The 25201-nt window shown below is 39.6% G+C and overlaps 1 protein-coding gene across 3 annotated transcripts in view; it reads left to right on the top strand.

The window, feature by feature from the left end:
• PANK3 (pantothenate kinase 3) overlaps positions 1-13008 on the top strand; it is a 28622-nt gene extending 15614 nt beyond the window's left edge. Inside the window, exons 5-7 of one of the 3 annotated variants that reach the window (XM_067304628.1) lie at positions 1568-1691; positions 4913-5038; positions 9244-13008. In XM_067304628.1, coding sequence (XP_067160729.1) covers positions 1568-1691; positions 4913-5038; positions 9244-9255 — 262 coding nt within the window. In that variant the 3' untranslated portion in view covers positions 9256-13008. Of the gene's footprint in view, positions 1-1567; positions 1692-4912; positions 5039-5321; positions 5516-6441 lie in introns of those variants that run through there. The other 2 variants (XM_067304627.1, XM_067304626.1) reach the window with 2 other exon arrangements.
• The last annotated feature ends 12193 nt before the right edge of the window (positions 13009-25201 follow it).

Raw genomic sequence — 25201 nt, 5'->3', positions numbered from 1 at the left:
ATATAGAGAAAACTCCTTTTTGCAAGCTTCTGTTGTAGTCAAGTGACATTTTTGCCATAAAAACATATCTACTTAGGTTTCCTGAAGATTTAAAGCCACATAGTAGCATGTGACTTTGAGCTAGATGTTGAAAAAATTTCATGTGATGGATCACATACAGCTGAGGATTTTTCTTTTACGTGAGTCAGAGAGAACATGAGCTGATCACAGGAGTGAAAAGGACAAAGCGTATATGAAAAAATAATGATAATTACTTGTTGACTTCCTAGAATCTTTTAGTAGGGTCATTGTCCAGCTAGGAGTGGCATGGAAGAGGAAGAAGGCATTTTAGTTCCTCTTTTAGTAGCATCTCTCATTTCCAGAATGACTCTGCTTTTTTGATACATCGAGGTCAGTACAGGCACCTGGCATATTATTTTAGCTACTCATTTGTGAAGGCTCTTGAACGTAAACAGTTTGCACCATAGGAATTAATATATTTGACTACCATTACAGAGGATTTTTGTAATAGCTGCTGTTTTTATTTCCATTGGGGAAGATTTCTGGTGATGTTATGGTTTTCTACCTTTAAGAAATACAAGAAGAATAAGCTTTCAGAGTGAAACTAATATATGCTTAACAGAGTTCATTAAACCTTTGCTCTTATTTGGTAGTAAAGAGGTTTTAATTCACAGTAACTTAATTCTCCCTTTCCCATCAGCTGAGTCCAATCTTCAGAAACAGAATATCTGCAGAGAGGTTTTAATATGTACAGTTTTATACTTTTAGTTAATTCATCTTAACTCACTCTGTGGATAGTTACTTTTGTTCTCATTTACTTTTTAAGACCCTTAGAAACTTTTATGGCTATTTGAGTTTTAGAATATCCAGAATTCTGGCTCTTTGAACTGACTTAGGTATGGCATGTAGTCCTTAGTGGTAAAATACCATGCATAGCTATAGAGTCTTGTCTTGAATTTTTTATTTGTAGGAAGCAATATATTGTGGATAGTAATGAAAATGTCTTTCTAATCTAGAAGCTTGGATTTGCACAACCTAAGTCTCAGGTTATTAGTCAGTGACTTAGCAGTTTGTCAGCTGTGTGTTTTCTGTTTCTGAGGGTTTTATGATGGGACACAGCCATTCAACTCATCTCTGTTTTGCTTCTGCTACTTTCAGAGGGTTGGATATATGTTTTAATGAGGAAGCAAGCATGAGGAGTTGTAGAATTCACCATCAGACTTAGGCATTGACTTCATTTGCAGTGTCTAGGCTTACAGTGTAATCTTGCCTAAAAATAAGGCTACTTTTTGTTGTAGATGCTTCTTCATGAAAATCAGCAATGTAAACGAAAAGAATTTGTTGGGAGTCATCATTGTAACAAGGCTGCTGTTTTCCTGTAAAGGAATAGATACGTGCATTATAGTGTCAGTTGTCAAATTACTGTATTTCATAGGGACTTGAAAAGGGAGTTGCTTAAGAATAAACAGGAGACTTGAGTTCTGCTATAGCATAATAATTACACTCTGAAATTACTTCAAATGCACCCGAATCACTTTGTACTTAATGGAAATTTTTCCTGTTCTAGTTTTGGGAATATGATCTACAAAGAGAAGAGAGAGTCTGTGAGTAAAGAAGACCTGGCAAGAGCCATACTGGTCACCATCACCAATAACATTGGGTCTATTGCCCGGATGTGTGCAGTAAACGAGGTAAACGCTTCTGGAGAGGAATCAATCCATAGGTCTATTATGTGTTTTTAGATTAAAGGACTGCTAAAATGATATATCATTTGAAACCTTTTAGTACTTTCTCAAATGAAACAAAGAAATTCATGTAGTATTAATAGAACTGGGAATTGGTTCTGAATATTTTGAGTGTTTTGACTTGAGAACTGAAATTTAGTAGGAAATAAAAAGCTTTTATATCTTAAAGGATTGAAGGTGACTGCAAAACTCTGAGAGCTAAGTTAAAGGGGATGGGCACCCAAATGGTGTTCTCCTCAATCTTGATGTCTAGGGAGAAGGCTGGGAGAGGAGTAAATGCATCCCATGAATCAACACCTGGCCACATGGCTGGTGTCACCAGTAGGGCTTTGGTTTCTTTAAGCCCTGGATACTTTTTGAGGAACAAAGGCAAAACCCTTCTGATGCTGGAAGAAGCATCACAGTTGCAAGCCTTGGCTCTCCAACCCATACTGGAAGGGTAACATGGCAGGATATAAGCAATCCAGACTTCTGGAGGGTGTTGGGGACAACTTTTTGACACAAGTGCTTGACAGGCTGACTAGAGAAAGTGCTGTGCTGGACCTGTTGTTCATGAGTGAGGAAGAACTGGTCAGGGGTGTCAGTGACAGCCTTGAGATGTTAGAGTTTAAGATGCTGAGGAAAGTGAAGGCAAATAGCAGAATGAAGAGTCTAGGTGGACTTGAGTAGAACAGGATTGTGTTTCTTCAGGGATTTAGGAAACAGGATCCTGTGGGAGGCTTCCCTGAAGGGAAAAGGTGCCTAGAATAGCTAGTTGATCATCCAAGGTAACATCATCAAAGCACAAGCCCAAGGTGGGGTACAGAGTGGCTAGGGAGTAGCTTTGCAGAAAAGGGGAGGGTGCTGGCAGACAGCAAGTTGAGCTGAACATGAGTCGGCCGTGCACCCTTGCAGCAGTGGAGGCTGACCTCATTCTGAGAATTATTAGCAAGAGCATAGCCAGCAGGTCAGGAAGGTGATGCTTTGTGTGCCCCCCCCCCCCCCCACACTCTTCTCTCCCCCATCCCCCAAGAGAGGATTGACAAAGTGGAACAAGTCTAGCAGAGGGCTACCGAGAAAGGGGCCTGGAGCCCCTGACCTAACAAGCAGGCACTGAGGGATCTGGGTTAAGCCCAGACAAGAGGCTGTGGTGGTTTTCTTCAGCTGTCTGGTGGGGGTTATAGGGAAGATGGAGCCAGGCTTTTAACAGCCAGCCAGCCACAGCTGGAGAACAGGAGGCAACAAACACAATTTGCAGCAAAGGGAATTCCGACTAAGTTTAAGGAAGAAAAGTGCCTACAATGAGAGTGGTTAAGCACTGAAAGATGGGCTCAGAGAGATTATGGAGGCTAAAATTAAAAATTAGTATGACAGCCAAGAACCTGTGCAATAATAGTGTAAATTCAGTATACGTAAATTGATGTAGAATATACCTATGGTATCTGAGGACCAGAGACTTCCTCATTAATTTTCCATCTGAACATGAGGAAATACTTCTTCACTGTGAGGGCGACAGAGCACTGGAACAGGTTGCCCAGAGAGGTTGTGGAGTCTCCTTCTCTGGAGATATTCAAAACACACCTGGACGCAATCCTGTGCAATGTGCTCTAGGTGACCCTGCTTGAGCAGGGGGGGTTGGACTAGATGATCTCCAGAGGTCCCTTCCAACCTCAGCGATTCTGTGATTCTGTGATCTGTGATTAATCATCAACAAACTTTGGATGAAGTGAGGTTTAGTGACAGCTTTCTAAGCTGAAGGCTACTGTATTAAGAGCTCTGCGTAAAGTCTGTGGCAGTGATACTCATAGAAATCTCAGCAACCTTGTTAGTTGCTCTAGCCCCCCCCCCCTTTTTTTCTTTTTTGCCTAGGAGCTGGACTAATAATTTTAATATATTATTCTGTTTTAATGTCATTGCAAGTGCCCCCTCAATTTCCTCCTCTTTCTTTCTTATGTCTGTCTTGGAGTAGAAGGTTAATTCAGCAGGTAGTGAGCTGGGGGTTTTTTTGCTTTATGGCAAAGCTTGAAAGTGCAAAGTTTTAAAATAAGAGTGTAGCTAAAAATACATACCAGCAATCTAAGAGTCAAGAATGCTGTAGGAATGTTGTCATTATTGTAGAGGCAAACGTATACAATTTATATATAAGGGCTGGAGTAAATTAGTATAAATCTAAAATCATAGAAACATACAAATCATAGAAACATACAAATAGGGTATAGTCAAAGTTTTTCTTGATGCAGTCCAACTGTATCACAGAGCTACAAATCATAAGATACAATTAATATGGATATGCAAGCTAGTATCTTGAACTGATGTATAAAGACAAAATGGATATTTTTTTCCACTTCCCAGTATTGAGCAGAATTATGTCTGATTTGATGCCTTAACAGTATGTATATTTTTGTCTTAACTATGAACTAATCAGGATAGTGAAAAGCAAATGCATGCAAAGTCTTTTGATTACAGGTCAAGTTGTCATACTAGTCTTAGTAACAACTTGGATATGTGTATTCATTTAAGTGCTACGTGAAGCACTAACACAGATAAATTTTCTCGGATTCTTCATTTCATACCATTAAGTCAATGTTTAATGTTGCTTCCACTTAATGTCAGTTTTATTGCTGTGAATGGGGAAAATAAATGAGAAAAAAATGAAAATCATTTAATAAAATTCACAGCTCACTCTTAATATGTACTTAAGTCTGAGTCTAGTTTTATCCTGAGCTATACTGAGATCTGAAGATGAAATGGACATCTGTTATGGCTTACTGTCTTCGGCTTCTTTACAGTGCTGCCTTGTTGCATATGGATCAAGCAGCATTGTACAGGGCTATGAAGGCATTGAGTCTTCTCTGCCAAATATAAGTACTGTTACTTTAGTTTTACTTTTAGCTGAGCTTTGGCTTAGTTGCTGCAGATGCTTACTCAGTTAATTTGAAATACAAATGCTACTTGTCTATAAAACAAAAACTTTAATTTGGGGGGAGTTGGACTGTTCTTTCTTCTCCACAGGTATGCTATGTTTAAATGTTGGAACCATGTTCTACTTGGGTGGGGGTTTTTTCTATTTTTCTCTCTTTTTTTTTTTTTTTTTTTGCTCAACAGTCTTTTTTCATAACTTAATTTTTCACAGCCATGTTAAATAGTGAAAAGACTTAATTCCTTTGCTATGTTTTTCTTCTTTTTAGAAAATAAACAGAGTTGTCTTTGTTGGCAATTTTTTACGTGTGAATACTTTGTCAATGAAGCTTCTTGCATATGCACTGGATTACTGGTCAAAAGGCCAACTGAAGGCCTTGTTCCTAGAACATGAGGTATGCTATGATTCGTTTATGTGTATGTATTGTTCTACCATTAATTAAAAATGCATATATTGAATAGCTCTCTTAAGTGTGATATCTGGAGATACTGAGTATTCAGTGAACATTGAAAATAAGATGAAGTTTCTCATGCTGTATTGTTTCTCTGGGGTCAGTCCTCTCTGACAGGAAAGGATTTTAGTCAGTTTGGAGTGTCTGTTCATGCTATAGATTTTTGCAGAGGTACAAGAAATGTTAAGCTTTATACTAAGATTAACCTGTCTTTCCTTGTCTGTAGGTAGGAACAATAGTAAGTATTGTATTTCAAAGGATTACAGTGGGATCTAAAGCCTGAGCCTTTGAAATATTTATATTGTTCTCAGTTGAGCTTGAGCAACATCCTGAAAATCAACACTGCCTTTGACTGGGACTGCTTTCATCCTTCACAGATAGATCTTACACTTTTTGTAAAGTAATTTTATACTCTGTGACTAATCTGCTTTTGGGCAGCTTGTGCAAACTGTATGTAATGCTGAGAGGTGACCTGTTCTGGTTAAAATACAGACAATCACTATTAATGACTGGTCCAACAGCTGGGAGACTTGTAGTTTCTTGGCAAGGGGTTGGAAATCTTTGATGTCCTCAAACTTTTGGTCTACAAATATTACAGTATTAGCTCTCTTTCCCTTCAGTCAATTTTAACAACTTTTTTTCCTGTATTGCCTATCCTGACACTGACTACTCTGTCCTGGTCCTAGTTATAGCAGAATGGTTCCTTGTTAGTTCTATCCCTTCAGATATTTCTTGGATACATTTTAAATTTTTGCATTTGGTCAAGCATAGATCCTAAAGACTATTCTGAAACAATTCTATATTACGTAGTTGTAGGGTGGGAGAAAATCTTGCTTCCCCGCAGGGAAAGGTAATCCAACAGGAGAACATGGATCTTTGTGTGCAGCCTAAGCGTGCAGTTCAAAAAATGTCACTGAAGCCTGGAGATACTTTCTTAAAAAACTTAAGGTTCAGTTTGTTTAAGAAATCCTAGACTTGCACCTCAGGAATGGATGGATTTACTATGGTTGTTGAATATCCTTTGGCAATTAAAACATGCAACTCCTCTAGGAGGAAAAAAAACCCTGATTTATGTGCTTAGGAGTCACTGATATGTGTCTTGGAAATCCTGCAGTGTGTGGGTAGGCTTGGGGGGGAATCTTCTAGGGTTAAGCTAGCTAATAAGGATAATATGTTTGTTTTGTAAGGCTTTAAAAAGGTGATATGAAAGATGATACTTTAAAAGTGTATGTTCTTTATATCTATTGTTGACACTCTAGATACTTTGTTGTCACTGAAATGCGTGATAAATGCTGAATTTATTATCCTAGTTGAAGCTGAAATATTTATTTATTTGTTTTGAACAGGGATACTTTGGAGCTGTTGGTGCTCTTCTTGGGTTGCCAAATTTCAGTTGAGATACCAGATGTCACTACACTGAACTATTTTCCACCTGGATGGCACTTGTTTATGACAATGGAAACTAAATCTGGGGAGGGGAGATGAAAACAGCAAATTTGCTGTAACTGTTTTTAAATTTAAGAAGTGATAAGCTACTGAATATTGCCATTGTAAGGAAGGGGATTTTACTCTGGGCATTGAAAAGTGAAATATTAGGGATATCGTTTATGTTCTTCGGTACACGTAGCCAGTATTGAACTTTTAATATGCAATACATCCTCTGAAAACAAGCTTCCAGAAGAAGGAATGCCAGTCCTTTAAGTGTTCAGTGCTAAAATATTGCGAGTTTACTCCTAAGGCTTTAAGCCTGTCTGTTTTGAATATAGTTGATGAATGACATTATTTTCATTAGTTATACTGTATTAAGAGCAGAATTTCCCTTGTGTACTTACAGAATAAACAACTTTAAAAACAGTAAAGTACTAGTAACAAGATGGGGAAACCGTACGCATTTGCTTTCCACAGTAGGAATAGCAAGGTGTTAACAGCATTTGATGTTCTAATAATCCTTCTGTTTTGATGGAAAAAAATATTAATGCTTTGTTTTTCAGTGAGGAAAAATAAAAGGACAAAACATCAACTACTCGCTCCTTTGCTTTGGCTGATGTTTTGATGGTTTTGTGAAGATATGCACTTGCCCTCTTCACTTGTTTGAAGATATACCTTGTATTTTCAGAAGATCCCCTTTATCTTTGTTTGGATTAGGGTAAGGATTCAAAGAGCAAGGAGTTCTTTGAGAGGGTATGGCTTCCAAAATTTCTTGGCTGTCTTCTGGTTTTCGGTCTCTTTTATGAGTGAAATTCTGACATCATTACTTGTAAAGGCACCACCAAGCCTGTGGGAGTTGAAGATATCCTCATAAAATAGACTAAAAAGGGGACCTTGTAATTCTGATAGTCTGACCTGTTATTTCTGTGGAGGTTTGAAAAACTTCCCCCCATCCTATTATTTTGAAAATGTGATTTCTCTTTAATTTATGGGTTGATCAGTATCTAATAAGAAATTAAAAATGAAAGACCTTTAGCTTGTGTTTGGATTTGGAAGCTTATTTTTGAAGGTTGAGGACAACATCAGAGTTTGTATTGCAGCACCAAAAGGACCAATATTTAGTGCCCTTGCATTATGGAACTGTTCATCAAACTGTGGCCTTGGGATAAAATCCGTACTCTGGAACTGTTTTTTGGTTTTTTTTTTTTTTCTGTATACTTTTAAAATTTATAATTGTGATTATTGTAATGTCTAGTCTTGAAGCCAGCACATGAGATCTTAAACTAGTAAGAGTATTATACAGTCATTAGCTATATAATTCTTTGTAAACTAAAGAAATAACTAATTTTATGATATGATTTTAATGTTAAATGTTTCCTATAAGTGCATGAAGAGCAACCAGACAAGAACACATTTGTGTTGGGTTTTAACATGTTTTTAAAACTGATTGCTGGAGTATTCCACAGCATGGCTACACTATGTTTACAGCCCCACCACCTGTTCGCCTACCGTGTAAGAAAGTTGTGTGCGCTATTTTCAGCCATCTGTCTTTTCTCTGAATTTAAAGCTCCGTATTAACATCATTTAAAAAAGAAAAAAACCTTCTGTAGTCCTTCAAGAGCGCAGAAACTTAGAGCAGCCACTTCATTAAGCCTAGTGCCAATCTCAAATACAGTTTGGTCTACTGTTGCATTTTTCTGGTACTCGCATTATATTTCCATTCTTTGTGCTTTGATAGTGTTTTAGTCTAGACATAAAATAAAAAGAACAAATTACACCCACAGTTCAGCTGATCTAATGCTAATCAGAGAACTTCAGAAAATAGGTGAATGCAGCTTCTGTAGAGTGTCTTCATAAATGCTGTTACTGTTTCTTTCAAGTTATGATGAACTATAGAAGGTAAGCTTTATTTGGTTATAAAACTTCATGAAAACTTAATTTTCTGAATGTTTTGACAGTCTCCTGAAAACTTTGCATGCTGACTGCATATTTTTTTTTGCAAAGTAAAATACTTCAGGACACATAACTTGATTAGAAACAGTTCCTTTAGTCCATATTTATTGCTACTTCACTTCTCATATTTTGTGTTACTGAAACACAGAGCTGCTCTTGAAGCAGTGGTTGGAAATAACTTGTGCGTTAACCAGAAGCACATGTAGGAGATGGTTAGCTAATGACCATGGTTAATTTAAACCCTTTGAAATTGATGTGACCTAAGATATGACATTTTTAAGGTAAACTGTACAGAGTTATGGAATAAATTTCTGAAGTAATTCTTGAATAATCTTACTGTATTGAAACTACTGTGAGAATCAAGAAGGATGCCCTACCTCTTTTTTTCTTCCCCTGAGCTTGGTAGGAATTGGCTTCCTTTCTGTATTTTTTATCAGCACAACTGTTATTTATTACAAGAGCCACCAGAGAAGTTTTCAAGCCCTGCTGAAAAGCTCAAGGGTGCTGTATTCAAGCCGCATCTTTGGGTTTTGTCTCATTATTCTCTCTCAGCTTGAAACTTGTTATTAGAGTCTCCAAAGCATGTCTGTGCCATGAGTAGAAATGCTAAGCATCACAAATACTTGTAAGATTAGCCTTGAAGTCTTTAATGTAAATTTTCTTCTAAACAGGTTGAAAAGGCTTGTGTTTTTTATACTGATTCACTGAAGTAGACTTTTTCCTGATTTTTGCTGTTTTTTCACACTTGCCATTTCCTTTCCTCAAAGCTAACTGGTTGAAGTGACTTCAGAGAGAACTGATTCAGTGTCATGTACTACAGCAGAGGAAATTTGGGGTTTTCTCAGGGCTACTGATGTCTTCTCAAGTGGGACAACTTCCCTAAAGAAAAGTTGTGTGATACTTCTAAAGTAAAACATAAAGCTCATTTTGAATGTGTAATCGCTTTCAGCTCAATCAGCCATGTGAGTGCCTTTTAATTTTTCATATAATGCCAATTTTGCTGGTACTGGAACTTGATCCATGAGGTTTCCTGGCTCATATTACTTATCAGAGAAATGGCAATTTTGTTGGTCATGGAAATGATCCCTTCAATCCAGTGTATTAAGAGATTCCAGGAAAACAGCATCAGGTTTCTGGCTTCCCATCCCCATAGCCCTTATATTTGCATTTTTTCCTCCCATCCCTCTAGCTTGAGCTTTTTAAGCGTTACGCACAATTTTATTGTATCAGTATCTCCTTAAAATTCATACTAGTTTTTAGTCAGAAAAATACAAATTATTTCTGGACAAAGAAATTAATTTTATATCAAGCTATCCCAAGTTGGTATGGCTATTAAATTTAACCACTTCCACCTTTCTAGTTCTACCTAAGCTAACTGCAGTTTGAACAAGAAGGGAATTTTTTCTACAATACATTTTGAATATTTAGCAAGCTGGAATGAACATGCATCTTCAGTCTTTTTTACTGAAGCTGGCAGAGACTCAAGTATAAACATTTTTCCATTCTTTTTAATAAAGCCTCATTAAATTTAGCAATTCAGAGAGAAGCAACACTGATACCATTTTATTTTTGTCTTACTAAAAGTTTGGTCCAGACTTTCAAAGGTTGTTCAGATCTCCAGCCTACCTGCTGAAGAACTTTGCCTTCTTTCCATAGTGTGTTTTGCAAGCATACACCTATGTGATTCTACCAACACCTCGTAGATGATCTCTTTTGTAATTTGAGAGTTATGATGTGAAAAGAATAAGAGTTATGACGTGAAAAGAATAAGAGGTCATGCAGAGAATAAAAGGTCCTGTTTACTCTCAGCCTGTATATTAAAAACAAAAGTTCAATTCTGGCTTCTAATAATGCATTAAATATTCCTTCAGTAGTACTGTGAGATTCTTATTTGCATATGTGTCATTGGTAGTATACATGCAAGGTGGTTTTATTGCCTTTAAGGACTGTAATACTAGCTCTTTATCTCTATCCAGTGTAGGTCTTCAGGAAGTATCTACTTCCAGATAAGTTGCAATAACTTCTTATTCTTAAATGCTTCAGAATAACAGTGGTATTTTAACATTTGTAACTGATTCAAGTGGTGTTTTTTTCTTTAAAGCAAATCTGTGCTCCTTAAAAACTAGGCAGTGTCTTATGAATTCAGTCCATAACTTACATTAATGCCTAAATTTACATTCAAGCTAATTTTTAAATATCACCTTCATTATTCACACTGTGAAAACTGGATGGCTATAATCCTGAGGAAACAGGTTAGTTAAGTTCAAAGCGGAATTCAAGATCAATGCAGTTCCGTTCATGCCCATGTAATGAAGTTAGCTCTTGTCAGTTTTTTCCTAATAACAGAGGTTTCTGGATCCCTTTTTGGATAATATGGGCTTAAAAGACATACAATATGTAGAGGAGTTTGCTTAGATTAAGAAGAGAACAAAAATGTTGTGGGTCACGTTAAAAGTATTTGACCAAGACCTGTAGATTACAGTGCAGAGCTACAAAACATGCTTGACACGTACAGCTAATGTTTTGGTTTTAATCTTTCCATTTCTATTTAAGGCACAGAAAGATCATTGTGGATAAAATGAATGAATTATTTTAATTTCTCAGACATAACCAAGATTGTTTGGTATGCAACAGATGTGAGAGACAAAAAATGCCTTATCACACAGTATAGAGGGATAATTCCTCACTTACATTCTTTGAGTTTTACTAATATATTCCAAAGAACATTGCCAGTATTCTGTCATCTGTGATAAGATAGTACAGTTCCTTAAGTTTAAAAAAAGTTTGCAAACAAGCCTGTTTTATAAGTTTTGTTTACTTTTTCACACACGTAAAGTGTATTAAACACTTAAAACCATGCTTTCTGAAAACATCTCAAAAGATACTGTAATATATTCATAACTATTAATGTGCTAATGGAATATGAGCAGTCTAGGTTAGGATAATTGAGTGCCAAATCCTGCTCACTTTCGTAACTCAAGTAGACAATTCTCTTAAATGGGGATTATTTTAAACTAATGAGCAAGATTTGGCTTCAAGGCCTTCTGACTGGGGAACATAGTAATGCTACTTGGCATATTCCTGCTGGTGCTAAATCATTTGTTGAAAATAAAGATTCTAAATAGAAATTGTAAATAAAATATTTATGGCCTGGTCCTTTTGACAGACTTAAATTTTATCATTTGCAAAATTTTTTGGCCTTATTTCAAGTTTCCCTTTTCTTAGACTGTGTGGACTGTGGTCATTAACATGGCAAGTTGCTGACAGGTTTGGCTTTCGTGCTGCTGTCTGTAAGGCCCATAACATTCCAGTTGTGCGTTATGATACGGATTGCTCTCCATTGCCAGAGTTCAGTGTTACCCATAGGCTTATTTTGTCATTGTAGCTGTTTAAGTGGATAGTATTACATTGAACAAGATCAGCATATGTTCTTTGCTAAAACTTCAAGAAATTCAGCCATTACTGTAAGCATTTGTGGGGGAGTTGTTGAAAAATGCAAAAAAACCCTATTTAAAATTATTTTAAGTGACATGTTGATTAGCCTTGTCTCTAAAATAAACTGGAATATGATATAAGAGTTGCTAATCTTCAGTAGATATCAATTGCTAGAATTTCACAATTATTCTAATGTCAATTTAAGAACACTGTAAATACAACCTTCAGGAGGAGGTATTTGTTTCAGATTGTGCATTATAAAAGAAAATTTCATTATAAGGCTGTAGTGAATTAGTATTATGAGAAATATTAAATTACAGCATCTAGAACATTAAAATTAGTGTATTGATGTTAAAGGAAATAGAGGATTTTTGATAATCTGCACTTTTTTTACACTCCTCATAAGTTTTGGCTTTTTAACAAGCAAGTGTTTTAAATATCATCTAGTGTCTTGTCATATGCAGGCCTTCTAATGACCAATTCCTGTCTTCAGAGTATTTGTTTTAGTTACTTAGCAAAATGGACAGGCAAATTTATGAACTGCAAGCTCATGTAGGATGGAAGTTCTCCTAAGAGCCATTTGGTTAAGTTGCCTTATTCTAGTACATTGCACTCATGTTATGTCTCCACTTTCTTGTTTACTGTTCTGACACTGAAGATGTGATGTAAAAATATGTGCTACAAATTTATTCATAAATTACTGATTGATACCTTTGTGTCACCTGTTAATACAGCTCTTGTAAATGATACTTTTATGCCATCTGTAATACAGCTCTTGTAAATTGTTTAAATTATTTTTCCTTTTATAGATTCTCATTATTGAATGTACAGATCTGGGTCCCTTTCATATTTCACTAAGTAATTACACTGTGGCCAAAATGTGGCCAACACTGTAATTCATCCCATCAAAACTGTAGATAATTCTTTACTGCTTGTTTGCATGAATAAAGTTTGTATTTCACTTACTCTGTCATAAGCCAACTCCTCTGTGATGGGCCTACTTTTTACAGTTTATTTTCCTGGTTTTGTTACTGTTTGTTCTGTATGAATGTAGAAACAGTACTTTGTCTTTTCCTAATAAATAATTTGAGATTGTTCATTGTTTGTCAGTGTTTGTGAATTATTGTGGGTTTTTTTCTGATCCCCCCCCCCCCTTTAACACTATAAATTGCTATGATAATTCATACTGGATGTTACTGCATAATGTTTGACAGTAAGGAAACATGACTGGTATGGTTTTCTTGCTCTTCTCTTCCTCTCCTTTAATTTAATCAAACCATATACTTTACATTTCTTAGATTCAGCTCCTGTTTTTAAAAATGTATATATCATGAATAACTTTATAGCTTTAAAGTAGAAAACATGCCACAAACATGGTAGTGGTGGCTGCTGTGTAAACTTTTGCTTTCCACATTAACTTGGGAACATGCACACAGTTTACTCAGAATGACATTTTCCTGTTCAGTGAAATGCATTATGTATTCATAAACTGCAGTTTATTTTCTTTTGGAATTGTTCTGACTGGATGCATAATAGGCGAGAAGTCTTCAGGAATGAAGAGCCTGTGCCACAACAGCATGTTGCTAATGCATCTCGTGACTAGCTTGCTATGTCCTTGACTGTGCTTTAGCATTCATTTTGCAGATATTGTTGTCATCCAGGCTACAAGTTTTCGTTTTAAGCTGCCAAAAATGAAACCCTGAAAATTGCATTCTGTATTGTATGTCCACCAATTCTGGCAAACAGGAGCTCTACACCCACTAGAGTCTTTTTACTTAGGGAAAAGGTATGGGTTCCTTTACAAGTTATGGGGGTGTTGATTAGTTTGGTCTTTTTTTTTTTTCTTTCTTTTTTTAAATGCAGAAATACCTGTTTCTTTGTGTACTGTAGTAGTCGTTTGAGGAGGCTATTTTGCTTGGGGTCCTTAATCCCTTTGTGATTCAGCCTGTGTGTAAACTTGGGACACAGAGGTTCCTGGGTAAAGTGTGTGATTAGTATTTAATTCTAGCTTATCCATGGATACGATAAAAACCATTTCACACAAAAAAAATTTCACACATGAAAAAATTGTAGTGGTCACCTTGTGCGCCGTGAGTGGGAGGTACAGGAATGCGTCACCATATTCTCCAGTTTCCATCATGAAGCCAGCAGAGGGAGCAGACAGACCACCATTTCTGCTGAATTCTGCACAGGAAGCATCTCTGTTTTGCTGAAAGTAATTTGTTTACAAAGATGTGAGGCAGGCTTACATGGGGGGCCTGCATGCTACAGCTGCTGCTGCTGCTATCCAGGGATTTCATGCATTGAATGCCGTGGTACAGAAAGTAAATTAAGATGTCCCAAGAAGCAAAATGTGAGACCTGGGTGGCATGCCAGATTGCTTTCTGCCATTCTATCATCTCGCTTTTAAACTGTTTGTGTGAAAAGAGTAGCTAATGAGGTGCCCTGGTTCCTTCATAAAATGGGAACATATTGCATCTGTTCTGCCTGAACAAAGGTGTGTGTTTATGTATACCAAATATAAAGTAATAAATCTAAAGATAACTCTTCAGGGCTATAGAACAACTAGTGTTGCATGGTTTCTATGGACCAGGTTGCAGGGGAGAGAGTATTTACGCTATCTGTAAGTATGTAGTTGAGATAGTTTAAAAATCTTAGCTCCTTTTGTAGTTTTACAGGGCCTCAGGGCAAATTGCCTTCGGGAGGCTGCAGTAGCTCTGCGGCTGGCCCAGACTTCTAATTTGGGCCCTTAAAGCTGGACACAGGAAGTGAAATGATGCAAGTATGCATGATATATCAAAGAAATAACATATTGCTATGGGTAAAATTTCCTTGCCAGAAGGCACAAGGAGGCTGTTCAGTTGCCTGAAGATGCCTTTTTGCTGACGGTGTTAAGGAACTAAAGCTATGCCACCCAGAAAAGGAATATGTGCACCGAGAGTGTTTAAGTTCTCAGAAACATTGTGTGGGGTTGATGGGCAGCTCAGCAAGGTTTTGATGCGTGTTGGGACAGACACCTTTGTGGTGGATGAACATTTTATGCTCTCGACCCTTTAGATTTTGGCTGAGCAGTGTTGACAGAGAGAAGCTTTTGGCAGTGGTTTATTGCAGCTGAGAGGCAGGGGGAGCTGATGAGCATTCTGCACTGTTGTCCTTTACATAGTTATAAAGACTTACGTAATTATTTTTCTCCCCTAAAAAGGCTTACACACTGAGCTATGACTAGAGTGCTCTAGCCAATTCTTGCATGATGATCCAAATGAAAGATGATCCACAGTGACAAACTTTTTTTTTTTTTAGTAGATGCTAAAATAAATTCCATGAACTGAGGAAAAAAATAAAAAGTATTAAGGCAGAGTGAAGATTCATAGCCAAATTAGACTCTGCAAGTACTGAAAGGTAAATGACCTGCAGCCCATGTGATATAAAGGTGAAATAAGTACTTAGGAGGAGCTATATTTGCACATTAAATTTTGAAAAGTTTTGTCACTGTTTCACCTAAGCCTTGCATGCCCTAGAAATAAGAAAAAGAGAGGAAAAGGAAAAGCTAAGGTGTATAGGTACCTGGGGACAGAAATAAGTGCTTAATGGGATCTTCAAAGGACTTTAGCTGTCTAAATACTTTAATCTTTAGACTTTGCAGGGGCTGTGCAACTGCGATGTTTGGATTTCCTACCTGCGATCTCTTCTCCATGATCAAGTGATGTAACAAACACCTCAGAGTTCAGGTGTGCAACCATAGCATCAGGCTGTTCTGGTTTAAATAGGGGTGATGATTTTACAATTTTTTCCCTATATTTGCAATTCTATTGTTTTTAACTGTACATTATTCAGCAAGTGTGCAATGAGACATTCATTAATGCCTGCGTAGGTCTCAGTTGTTAAAATGGAACCTTGCCTGATACCTGCTTGGGATTTCCTTTTCTGTCGCGTGTGTCTGTTCTCTCTTGTGCCTGACTCCATTCTCTGCATACCCTCCCGTTAGGTAGCTCTAGACAGCAATTAGATCCTCCTTTAGCCTTCTCTTCCTAGAACTGGATGAGGCGAGGTCTCTCAGCTTCTCCTTTGTCATGTGTTCCAGCACCCCGACCATCTTGGCTGCCCTGCTCTCTGTTTTTCCTGTGCTGGGAAGCTCCAACCAGGCAGTATGCCCAAGTGCTGAATGCAGGGGATGAATCACCTCCCTCAGCCTCTCAACCATGCTTCTGCTCATACAGTCCAGTATACCATTGGCTGCCTGTGCCACAAGGACACACTGTTGACCCATGTTAATCTTGTTGTCCACCAGGACCCCCAGGTTCCTTTCCATGAGGCTGCTTTGTAGCCAGTTGGCACCCAGCCTGAACTGTTGCATGAGTTTATTCCATCCAAGATGCAGGCAGGATTTCACATTTCCCTTTGAATTTCGTGAGGTTTCTGTCAGCCCATATATTCAGCCTGTTGAGGTACCTCTGAGTAGCAGCCCTGCTCTCCAGCATATCAACCTCTTCCTCAGTTTGTCACCTGCAAACTCGTTGTCATCCAGCTTGTTCGTAAAGATATTAAACAATATTGACCCCAGTATTGATCCCCAAGGAGCTCCACTAATAATGAGAAACCAGATGGCTTTTGTACTGCTAGTCACAACCCTCTGAGGCTGGTGGTTCAGCCAATTTTCCATCCCTCCTATTGTGCAGGTATCTGGTCCATATTTCATCGTTTTTGTTACAACAAAACCATGAGCTATCCTGTCAAAGGCCTTGCTAAAGTCAAGATAAACAACATCCAGTGATCTCCCTTCATCTACAGAGCCAGCCATTAAAGAAAACTATCGGCTTGGTCAGGCACAATTTGCCCTTGGTAAAGCCATGCTGTTCCTAATTGCCGCCTTGTCCTTCCTATGCCTTGGTGCGTCTTCCAGGAAGATTTGCTCCACAGCCTTCCCAGGGACTCAGGTGAGGCTGCCCAGCCTGTAGCTCCCTGGCTCTGCCTTTTTGAAGGCAAGTGTGACATGGGCCTTTCTTAAGTCGCCAGGAACCACCCATGGTCACCGTGACCTCATAAGGGCACCGGCCAAGTAAAGCCTGCCCGGTCCCACGGGCTGGTCAGTCGGCTCCAGCCCATGTCCGGTTGGCTTCAGGGCTAACTATTTTCCTCTACAACGGGTAATGCCGCCCTCCCGCAGATTCTGCTCGTACACTGAGGGACCGGGAAGGCCCAGCAGGAGACCTCGCCTGTGGAAACCAAGGCAGAGAAGGTACTGAGGGCTTCAGCCTTTTCCGTGTCCTTTGTCCCTCGGGGTCACAGGGTTTGACAAACTAGTGTGGTTCTGTTGGAGACTGGTATGCCAGGGTGAGCGGTGTCCAAGCGGATGCCCTGAGCTTTGGCTGGGAGCTGGTTATCAGACTGGTGGCAGCAGAGGAAGGCAAGGCTGGAGGCAGCCAGGGAGCAGGTGCCGTTAGCAAGGAAACAGAGGAAAGGAGCCTCAGACAGCAAATGCAAAATGGTTGATCCCCAAATCAGCGGCATTAGAGATGTAAGGGCGGTGTCACCTGAGAGACTTTGCTGAGTTCTGCATTTAATGTTCGTGGAGTTACATTTCACTTAAGGAACACTCTACATTGGGAGGGTCTGGTTTAAATCTTCTCCAAGATCTACAGTTTTATGGCTATTTATTAGCTTGGAGATCAGCCTGCCATCTGTGAGTAATAACAGTGCTTTTCTCACTTTTCTGAAGGGGCTATATTAGATGTATAAAAGGCTATCAGTCTTCCATATCCCAGATGTGCGTTCTGGAGATGCGAATTACCAGTTATCTCTGGCAATCCCTTTATACACCTTTTCATATTGCAAGTTTTCTACTATTTTACTGTCTGTGGACAAATTATTGATGTTATTTGGTACTAGGCAAAAAGATTTCCCAGGGACTGTATGGCAAGTACAACTCTTTACCTCAGTAATTTACCATTGAGAGGAAAAGCTATTGCTGATGATGCTGGCTCATTAAAGAAGCCTTCTGGGTCACAACTGGAGCAGTTGCCTGCAGGGTGTGGGTAATGCTGAACTGCTGTTTTGAAGGGAGCGCTGGGACTTCCGGCACGACTGTTCCTGGGCAGCACAAACCTGCTCGTGGGATGCCTACGTTTTTTCCTCTTTCCACTGAAGAGGTTACTGTTACTCTTCTGTCCCAGATTAAGTAGAAGCTTTGGTGAAGGATTCAGCTGTTGTGAAGGGCACACTGCTGAACTAGTGGTGTGCCAAAATATTCCCAGAATGGCGCACACCTTTTCTTACTGGAAAGGAGGGAGAAAAAAGAAAAAAAAAGGTCAGTGAGACTCGATACTCTGTATGTTGCTACCAGGGGATCTGTAGGCGTTCAGCATATGATCTGGTAATTTTTATTTTGCCATTTGATTTATTTATTTTTAAATTGCAATTGTTTTATCTTTTAGTTTGGGGTATTTGTTTTAACGGTGACCGATTTTTTAAGACAGCTACCATTCACCATCCTCTGGACATCAGTCTGTTTTATGTTATTGGGCTGCCCTTCCAAAATTCATCCTCAAAAAAGTCTTGGTGTGAGTGCTTTACAGGCAGAGCCTTTTGGCCAGAGAGCCCGCGCTACTCCAAGGCTAAACATCAGATTTTGATGTACTGGGAAAGGGGGGGGGGAATTTCAACAGTGAGTCCTTTTGCTTGTAACTGGGATCAGTTCAAAAGCCATCCAGCCTCTTTAGCAGTCGTTTGCATGAGGTGTAAAGCTGGCAGATGGAGGTTGTAGCTATCTCAGCTTTTCTAAATTAATCCATGCTACGTATGACTTAACACCCCAGCTCTCCCTGGCATCTTAAGGATATTTGTCTGTCAGCTCAGACGGAGAACCCCGAGAGGCAGGAAAACACTTAAGTCAGGCAGTTCTTAAGTCCTTTGAGGATTAGGGTTTAATGGATTCTGATACCATGTGAAAGCTGATGACGTGGAGAACATTGGACTGCAAATGCCTTCAAACCAAACAGAACTTAAGTTCTGCTATGGTCAGTTTTAAGAACAAGTTCTAGGCAGGAACGTATTATACCGGTCGTAAGTATCCTTCACAAATACTGGTGCGCATTGATATGGTGAGGACAGTACATCTGGAGACCTCGTAAAAAGTATGCGACACTTCCAGGTTCTCCACTTTGGGCTGCTCTCCTCCTGCGTCCTGGGAACTGGCACAAGCAGCCAGGAGATTTGCCAGTTCAAACAGTTCTGCTGCCAGATGAAGAGAGGGGTTTTAGGCAAACACTGCAGCATGTGCGAAGCTCTCCTAGCACACGGCTACAGTTACAAAACACTCCATATCATGTTCCAGCTTGGGAAAAGCCTGCAGCATTAATTTCAGGTTGTTTGGTGACAGAGTTCACTAGCTGTGCTTGCACTCTGACTGCGTTTCCGTTTCTTCTGTATCAATTAACAATACAAAAATCAGTCTTGAAGGAAAAATAATGGCTGATTTTGGTACATTGGTTTCCCCTTGCTGCAGCTGAGTAAGACCTACCAGACTTTGGAGGATGGATGCTAGTCCCTTCTTGCCCCCACACAATATTCACCATTTCTGGTATCATATTTTCCTTTAACTTAACTCTTATGAAACCTGGAAATGAAATCTCTTCCGTTGAATTTTCCCCATATTCTTAGTCCCTGGTGGAAATGCAAGTTCCCAGTTCTCCAGAACTAGCAGCAGTTTGGATAAGGAGGAAAAAAAGTTTGACAATAACTTTCTGACTCTCTCTAACAAATTTTTTTGAACTTCCACTGTTAGAGACAGGTCTTAATTCTGACTCCATGATACACTACTTTTATATAAGTGGATGTTGTTATGCAAAATCAGAGCTGGATCTCATACACATAAAAGCAATTTCAGAATTGTTCCAGTACCAACAGAGTAGTGATTCTGGACTTACCCTGGTGATCAGAGCTGACCTTATGTGTAATTTAAAGTGTATATCCTATATCTATGTGTATATATGTAATGTTTATATTGAAGGAGACAGAGCTTGGACATAACACAGATAGTAAAACTTTGTTAGTAAAAGTTCTTTAACAAAGTGAAATAGCCCACACCACCTAAGCTCTTGCTTGAGTTAGTCTGAGCAGAGCTTATGCACCTGTGAGGTGCAGAGGCAGGGGAAATACATGCGACTGGCATTCCGAGTAGCCTCTCTGTGCTGCCAGCTTTGGATCGTCGTTATGGTCAAACCAAGCACAATGAGCTGCAGGAAGAGCAGTGGAGGGGCCTGCGAAAAAGAAAACCATCAGTCTCTTTGAAGGTACTACTAAAGGAGCAACACTGGGATGAGTATTACATTCTCTGTAGGATGCTTTATGTTAAATAAGGTACAAGGAAGTAATGAATATCCACCATTTGTTTTTATTTGTCCACCTATTTCTATCAAACAATGGATCTGGTCCTTGCGAAAGAGGTAAGACGTATATTGTGTTTGTTACTGTGAAGTAATGGAAAGACTAAGTGAGAGACAGTTGGATAATTGAGAACAAAGAGAAACCCTCTGCCTGTAGTCCTTCTTGTCCGTGATGGATTAATGCCTGTTGCCAAAAGATGCAGAACTGTTGATCTGTATATGACTGAATCATGCTGTCAGCGATGCAAAAGATTTTTATAGTGTGATAAAGATGTCATAGGCATTTAACAATCTTGATGCATTAATGGTTTTATCTAGTACAACAAGCGCTGTGCTCAAGCTATGGTGAACTTTTGAGGAGTACTCGGTTGTGTAGCTAGCAGAAGCTGCTGTGGTAATATAACATGAACCTCTGCATAAGAGCAGCAATAGGATTTCCCTAAAAGAATTTCTGATTTAGTTGCCTATAATGCTTTTTCAGAAGAAATTTAATCTTAATATTCAAAATCCAGTGATTTATTACAGCCTTCAAAAATTTGTATGAGACCTAAATTGCCCTAATCATTAAAATTTTCCACCTTATTTCAAGTCTGAATTTCCTTGCAGACCATCATCTCCAATTTATATGCTAATAAGCAGAGGCGTTTAAATTTCGACCAAACTACATTTTTGAAAGCAAACTTTCACATAAAACTGTGTGTTTTTCAAGCAGCTCAGTAAACATATCTTACTTATAAAGTTCCAACAGATGCTTCAGAGGAAGTCAGCCCACTCAAGTAGCTTAGATATTGTAGAAAATGAGTTAACCATTACGAAATCTGAATAGTCTCTTTTTCTTTTAGAGCATTGCCTGTTTCCTGATAAATTAGCTTCTGATAGAAAATCTGCAGAAGTTGTTATTGCAGTCCCAGCAGTAAAGTTGGTTTAGAACTGGATCCTAGAAATATAAGCTTAGTAAATACTGATTGCCTCTGTCATGAAACCTGGAAAATGCTTTATGCAAAACTTCTGGTGCTAGTCTGCTAGTTTTAAAAGAAAGTATACCACCAGTCCCTTGCAGGGCCTTGCAGGCACAGCAATAGAAATGGGAATGCCTGATCACGTGCTCGGTGCGTGTTAGCATACCTTGCCTGATTTAAGTTCCACAGGCTGTTTTGCAGAGTTTTTGTTCACCACGCTTGTAGCTGGAGACTTGTGCTTATACTGGTATATGGGGTTAAAAACACAAGATTCTGGAACTGAAATTCAGAATCAAGGTTGGGTCAGTGCTGGGTCCCATTTGCATATGAAGATGTATCTGGATTACACACAGTTTGTATATCACTGTCATCTTGGCATCTGTATTTAATAATTCTCTCTGAAAATTACTACGTATCTTGTACAGAAAGAATCCTTAAATTTGAGTTTATTGATGAACAAGAGTTTTGTCTTTTTTTTTTTTTTAACTCCCAAGCAATATACTTGCAACAGAGACAACAGCTATAGCCCCAGCCTTAGAGCTTCTCCCTGCAAACGTGCATGTCCTTCATGTACATTTGCAGAGAGCCTGATCTTGCTCTTCCAGAGCAAGGAAATCCAAAGCTGCTTTGATCTCTATACCTGGTTATCTGTTATATTGGCATCTGTGACTCTTTCTTTTAACACTAGGATAGATGTAGTGCGACTCCTAAAACTGAGAGTTGATTCCAGATGGCCTTCTTTGGGAGACCTTAAGTGTAAGGTTACTTTCAAACATATTTGCTAAGTTTTATTAAAGTATAGTTTATCCAGCCTGGACAGAGCTCTTGGGAGCCTGCTACGCTTCACCTCAAGCTCCAGTTTGGGGTTTCTTTTGCGTGCACCTTTCTGCACTGGTGGGTCTCCACAGGTTGGGCTCAGGTGTGCCTGCACTGCTGAGCTGATATCGTGCAACTCCTGTCACCATCACACGGAGATCAATTCAAGCTGACAACAGCAAATGCTTGTTAATGATAATGCTGACAACAGCAAATGCCCTTGACTCCATGGTCTGAAACCAGATGTGATGTAGAAAAACATGTTTTAATTTTTATTTAGTGTCCTGCAGGCCTGTAGAGTTGCTACGGGACTCGTAAGTAAGAGCCAGCTTATATTGCTTTTCATGTTGGTGCTCTCAGCAAATGCTGCAAGACCAAATATAAACTGATGGGGCTTTTCTAGAAGAAAGATCAAATCTTTATTTCCGAAAAGGTGAAACATGAGAGCAGCAATTGCCTTTTACAAATAAATGCGATGTTAATGATGAAGTGGTGTTTCAAAGTTCACGGGCATGTTTAGGACATGCCATTTAACATCAGAAAATTTGTTTTGTTAGGATGTGATTTGATGACATAAGGAGCTTTCAGTCACTCCTGGCAATGTTTGATTCATACATCGCTGTTCTGTAGTAGCTTTAGTTACTAGATTGTAAGATTCAGAACAGACTTTTCCAAATCAGAGGATGTCAACAATGTACTAAAATCAAAACACATCTGGAAAGTCTTCTGCCCCTCTCACTGCAGCTCATTCTGATTAAAAGTGTTCCTGGAGCAAAAAAACATCCAGCACTTAGAAGAGACTTAATAGCTCTTTCAGTAGATATGAAACTGGACACACTGAAATAACACTTGTCATTTGAAATGTTTATTTGAAACATGATTCTAGTTTATAGCATCATTCATGATTTTGTTCATATTTCGTTGTTCTGAAGAAATACTAAACTGTTGCCCTACCCAGTCCTGCTCCCACGCATATAACATCAGTATTGTACTTGAAGGGACTATCTTTCTTCAAGCTCTAACAACCTCTTGGCTCTTCATTTACTGTCTTTAGAGATGTGCTGGCTCTCTGGAGCTGTAATTTTTTAGCCTGGTATGAGCTTATAAATATGTCACTCTGTGACTATGAAAACTAAAGCTATTTTTTGGCACAGTAATGGCCTCATTCTTTCAGAGTCATGAGAAATGGGTCATCTTGTTTAAAAAAAAAAAGAAATCTGCACTTCAGCTTTGGAATCTGTGCTTTCCTGGCTGCCTGGCTATCAAGAATCTTTGGGTAACTTGCTGGAAAAGTCTCCATTTTTAAGTGTTATTTTCCAATCCCTATTTAAAAAAAAAAGGTTTCCCCACCCCCCCTTGGGTTTTTTTCCTCTGTTTAATCAGGTCACCTCTACTCGAGTGAGGCAGTGCATGAGGAAGCTGAAAACTTATTTTATGGAAGTAAGCTTCCTCCTTCGGGGCACCTGGATCCAGAAGAGTTTCTGTGCCGCAGCGTCGTCCCCCACTGCCCCGCGGGGCAGTTTCAGACCTGCACGCGCTGCCGCACATGCTCTTGCGCATCCCACACGCACCGCTGGCGATCATTGCTCCAAACTGTTACTCGAGCTAATGTGCAGGTATTACCCTTACAAATGGCATGTGTATACATTTTCTGCTGTGACTCTAGGTGATTTACAGGCCCATCTTCTACTTTCTGCTCCGTAGCTTTTTGTGAGGTGGTGGCCTGTTTGTGATGTTCATTCCACTGATTTTGAGGTGTCCTATGAAGATCTCTGCACACAAAGTGCACTGAGATGCTTCAGAGAAAGTTTTGTTTGTTTATTTTTAATTTTAATCTAAACACTCAAGCCGGGGACCCGCAAGAGCAAAGCTGAGGAGTTCCTGCTGTAACTGCTCCCGTTCTCCCATGTCAGCATTTGGAGACTCCTCTTGCCTCCTGCACACCCTCCGTGTTGTAGCTGTGTCTGCGCCCACAGCCTTTCCCCAGGGTGCTGCTATTCACTCCTAGGAACGCAGGAATTGCTGGTTTGGGTCAGGTGAGACTAAATATATTCCGGTTTCTTATCTCTGCCTGTAGATGCTTTTGAAAGCCTGCCAAGGGAAAACAGTCTCTCCTGTTTCTAATCCTAATTTGCCCACTTTAAAATTGCATTTCTTGGCCATGCAGCCTGTTGGCTGCCAAGCATAAACTAGGGCAGTGTTAAGACGTCTCAGGATGTGGCTTCACAGTCAGTTGAAGCCGTGTACTACACTACAGCCAAATCTCCTTTCTCCAGCTTCCAGCTGTGTGTTTCTGTCCCTCATTTCAAGTCAAGCAGCATGGCAGTGCAGGAGCGATTTCGTGCTGCTGACGGTGAGTTCCCCGGCTGCGTCAGCGTGCGGCTCCCATGCAGTGATTGCCGGGGGGGCAGGCAGGAGGATACCTGAAACCAGGCCCTGAGCATTACGGTGGGCCTTATTTCGCTACCTGCTGAGGAGAAACATGCTGAGAACGCTGACGGTTCATTCCGACCTTTGGGAAGGGCTTCGGATGGTGCAAATGCATCAAGGCTATGAGACGAGGCAAAACCCTGCTGGACTTGCACGTTGAATATCTTTCTGGCATTACTTCTCACTGTCTGAATGCCTGAGCCAGAAATGTTTCCTCTCATCTGTTTGGTAAAAGCGTAGAGAGAAGATGCTACCAGAAATAATCCAGAACTGTTTACAAGTCAAGATGTTTTATTTTTCTCCATGATGGGGATATGGGGACTTGTCAGCGATCACTCTGGACGATCTGAGCTCTCCTCGTGTGGACGCCCTCATGCTGCTGCTCAGTCACACTCTTTTCCAGCCCATTCCCAGCAGGTCCCTGCTGTCGCCAAGGTCTCTGGCAGCATCAGGAGTTTCCCTGACCTGTGCAATTTTCTTCTGGCTGATCTTAGCAAACACTACCATATCCAAAATGTGTTCCGTCAAGGCTTTCCAGCAGTGCTGCCTGGAGGTCTCTGGCTCTCATCCCCGCTGAGTTTACTGAGAATGAGCCTGGAGCTGAGAGGTTCTTGAAAAACCTTGTCCTTTCTCATCTCTATAGACGCTGGTTAGAACAAGCAGTCGCCATGCCTAACGCCAGCTTGCTCCTCCAATGCACCTCC

The sequence above is a fragment of the Apteryx mantelli genome, chromosome 14, assembly GCF_036417845.1.
Source record: "Apteryx mantelli isolate bAptMan1 chromosome 14, bAptMan1.hap1, whole genome shotgun sequence".
NCBI classification, from domain to species: Eukaryota; Metazoa; Chordata; class Aves; order Apterygiformes; family Apterygidae; genus Apteryx; species Apteryx mantelli.
The sequence above is the reverse complement of the archived record's forward strand: the minus strand, read 5'-3'. Positions and strand labels throughout refer to the sequence as shown.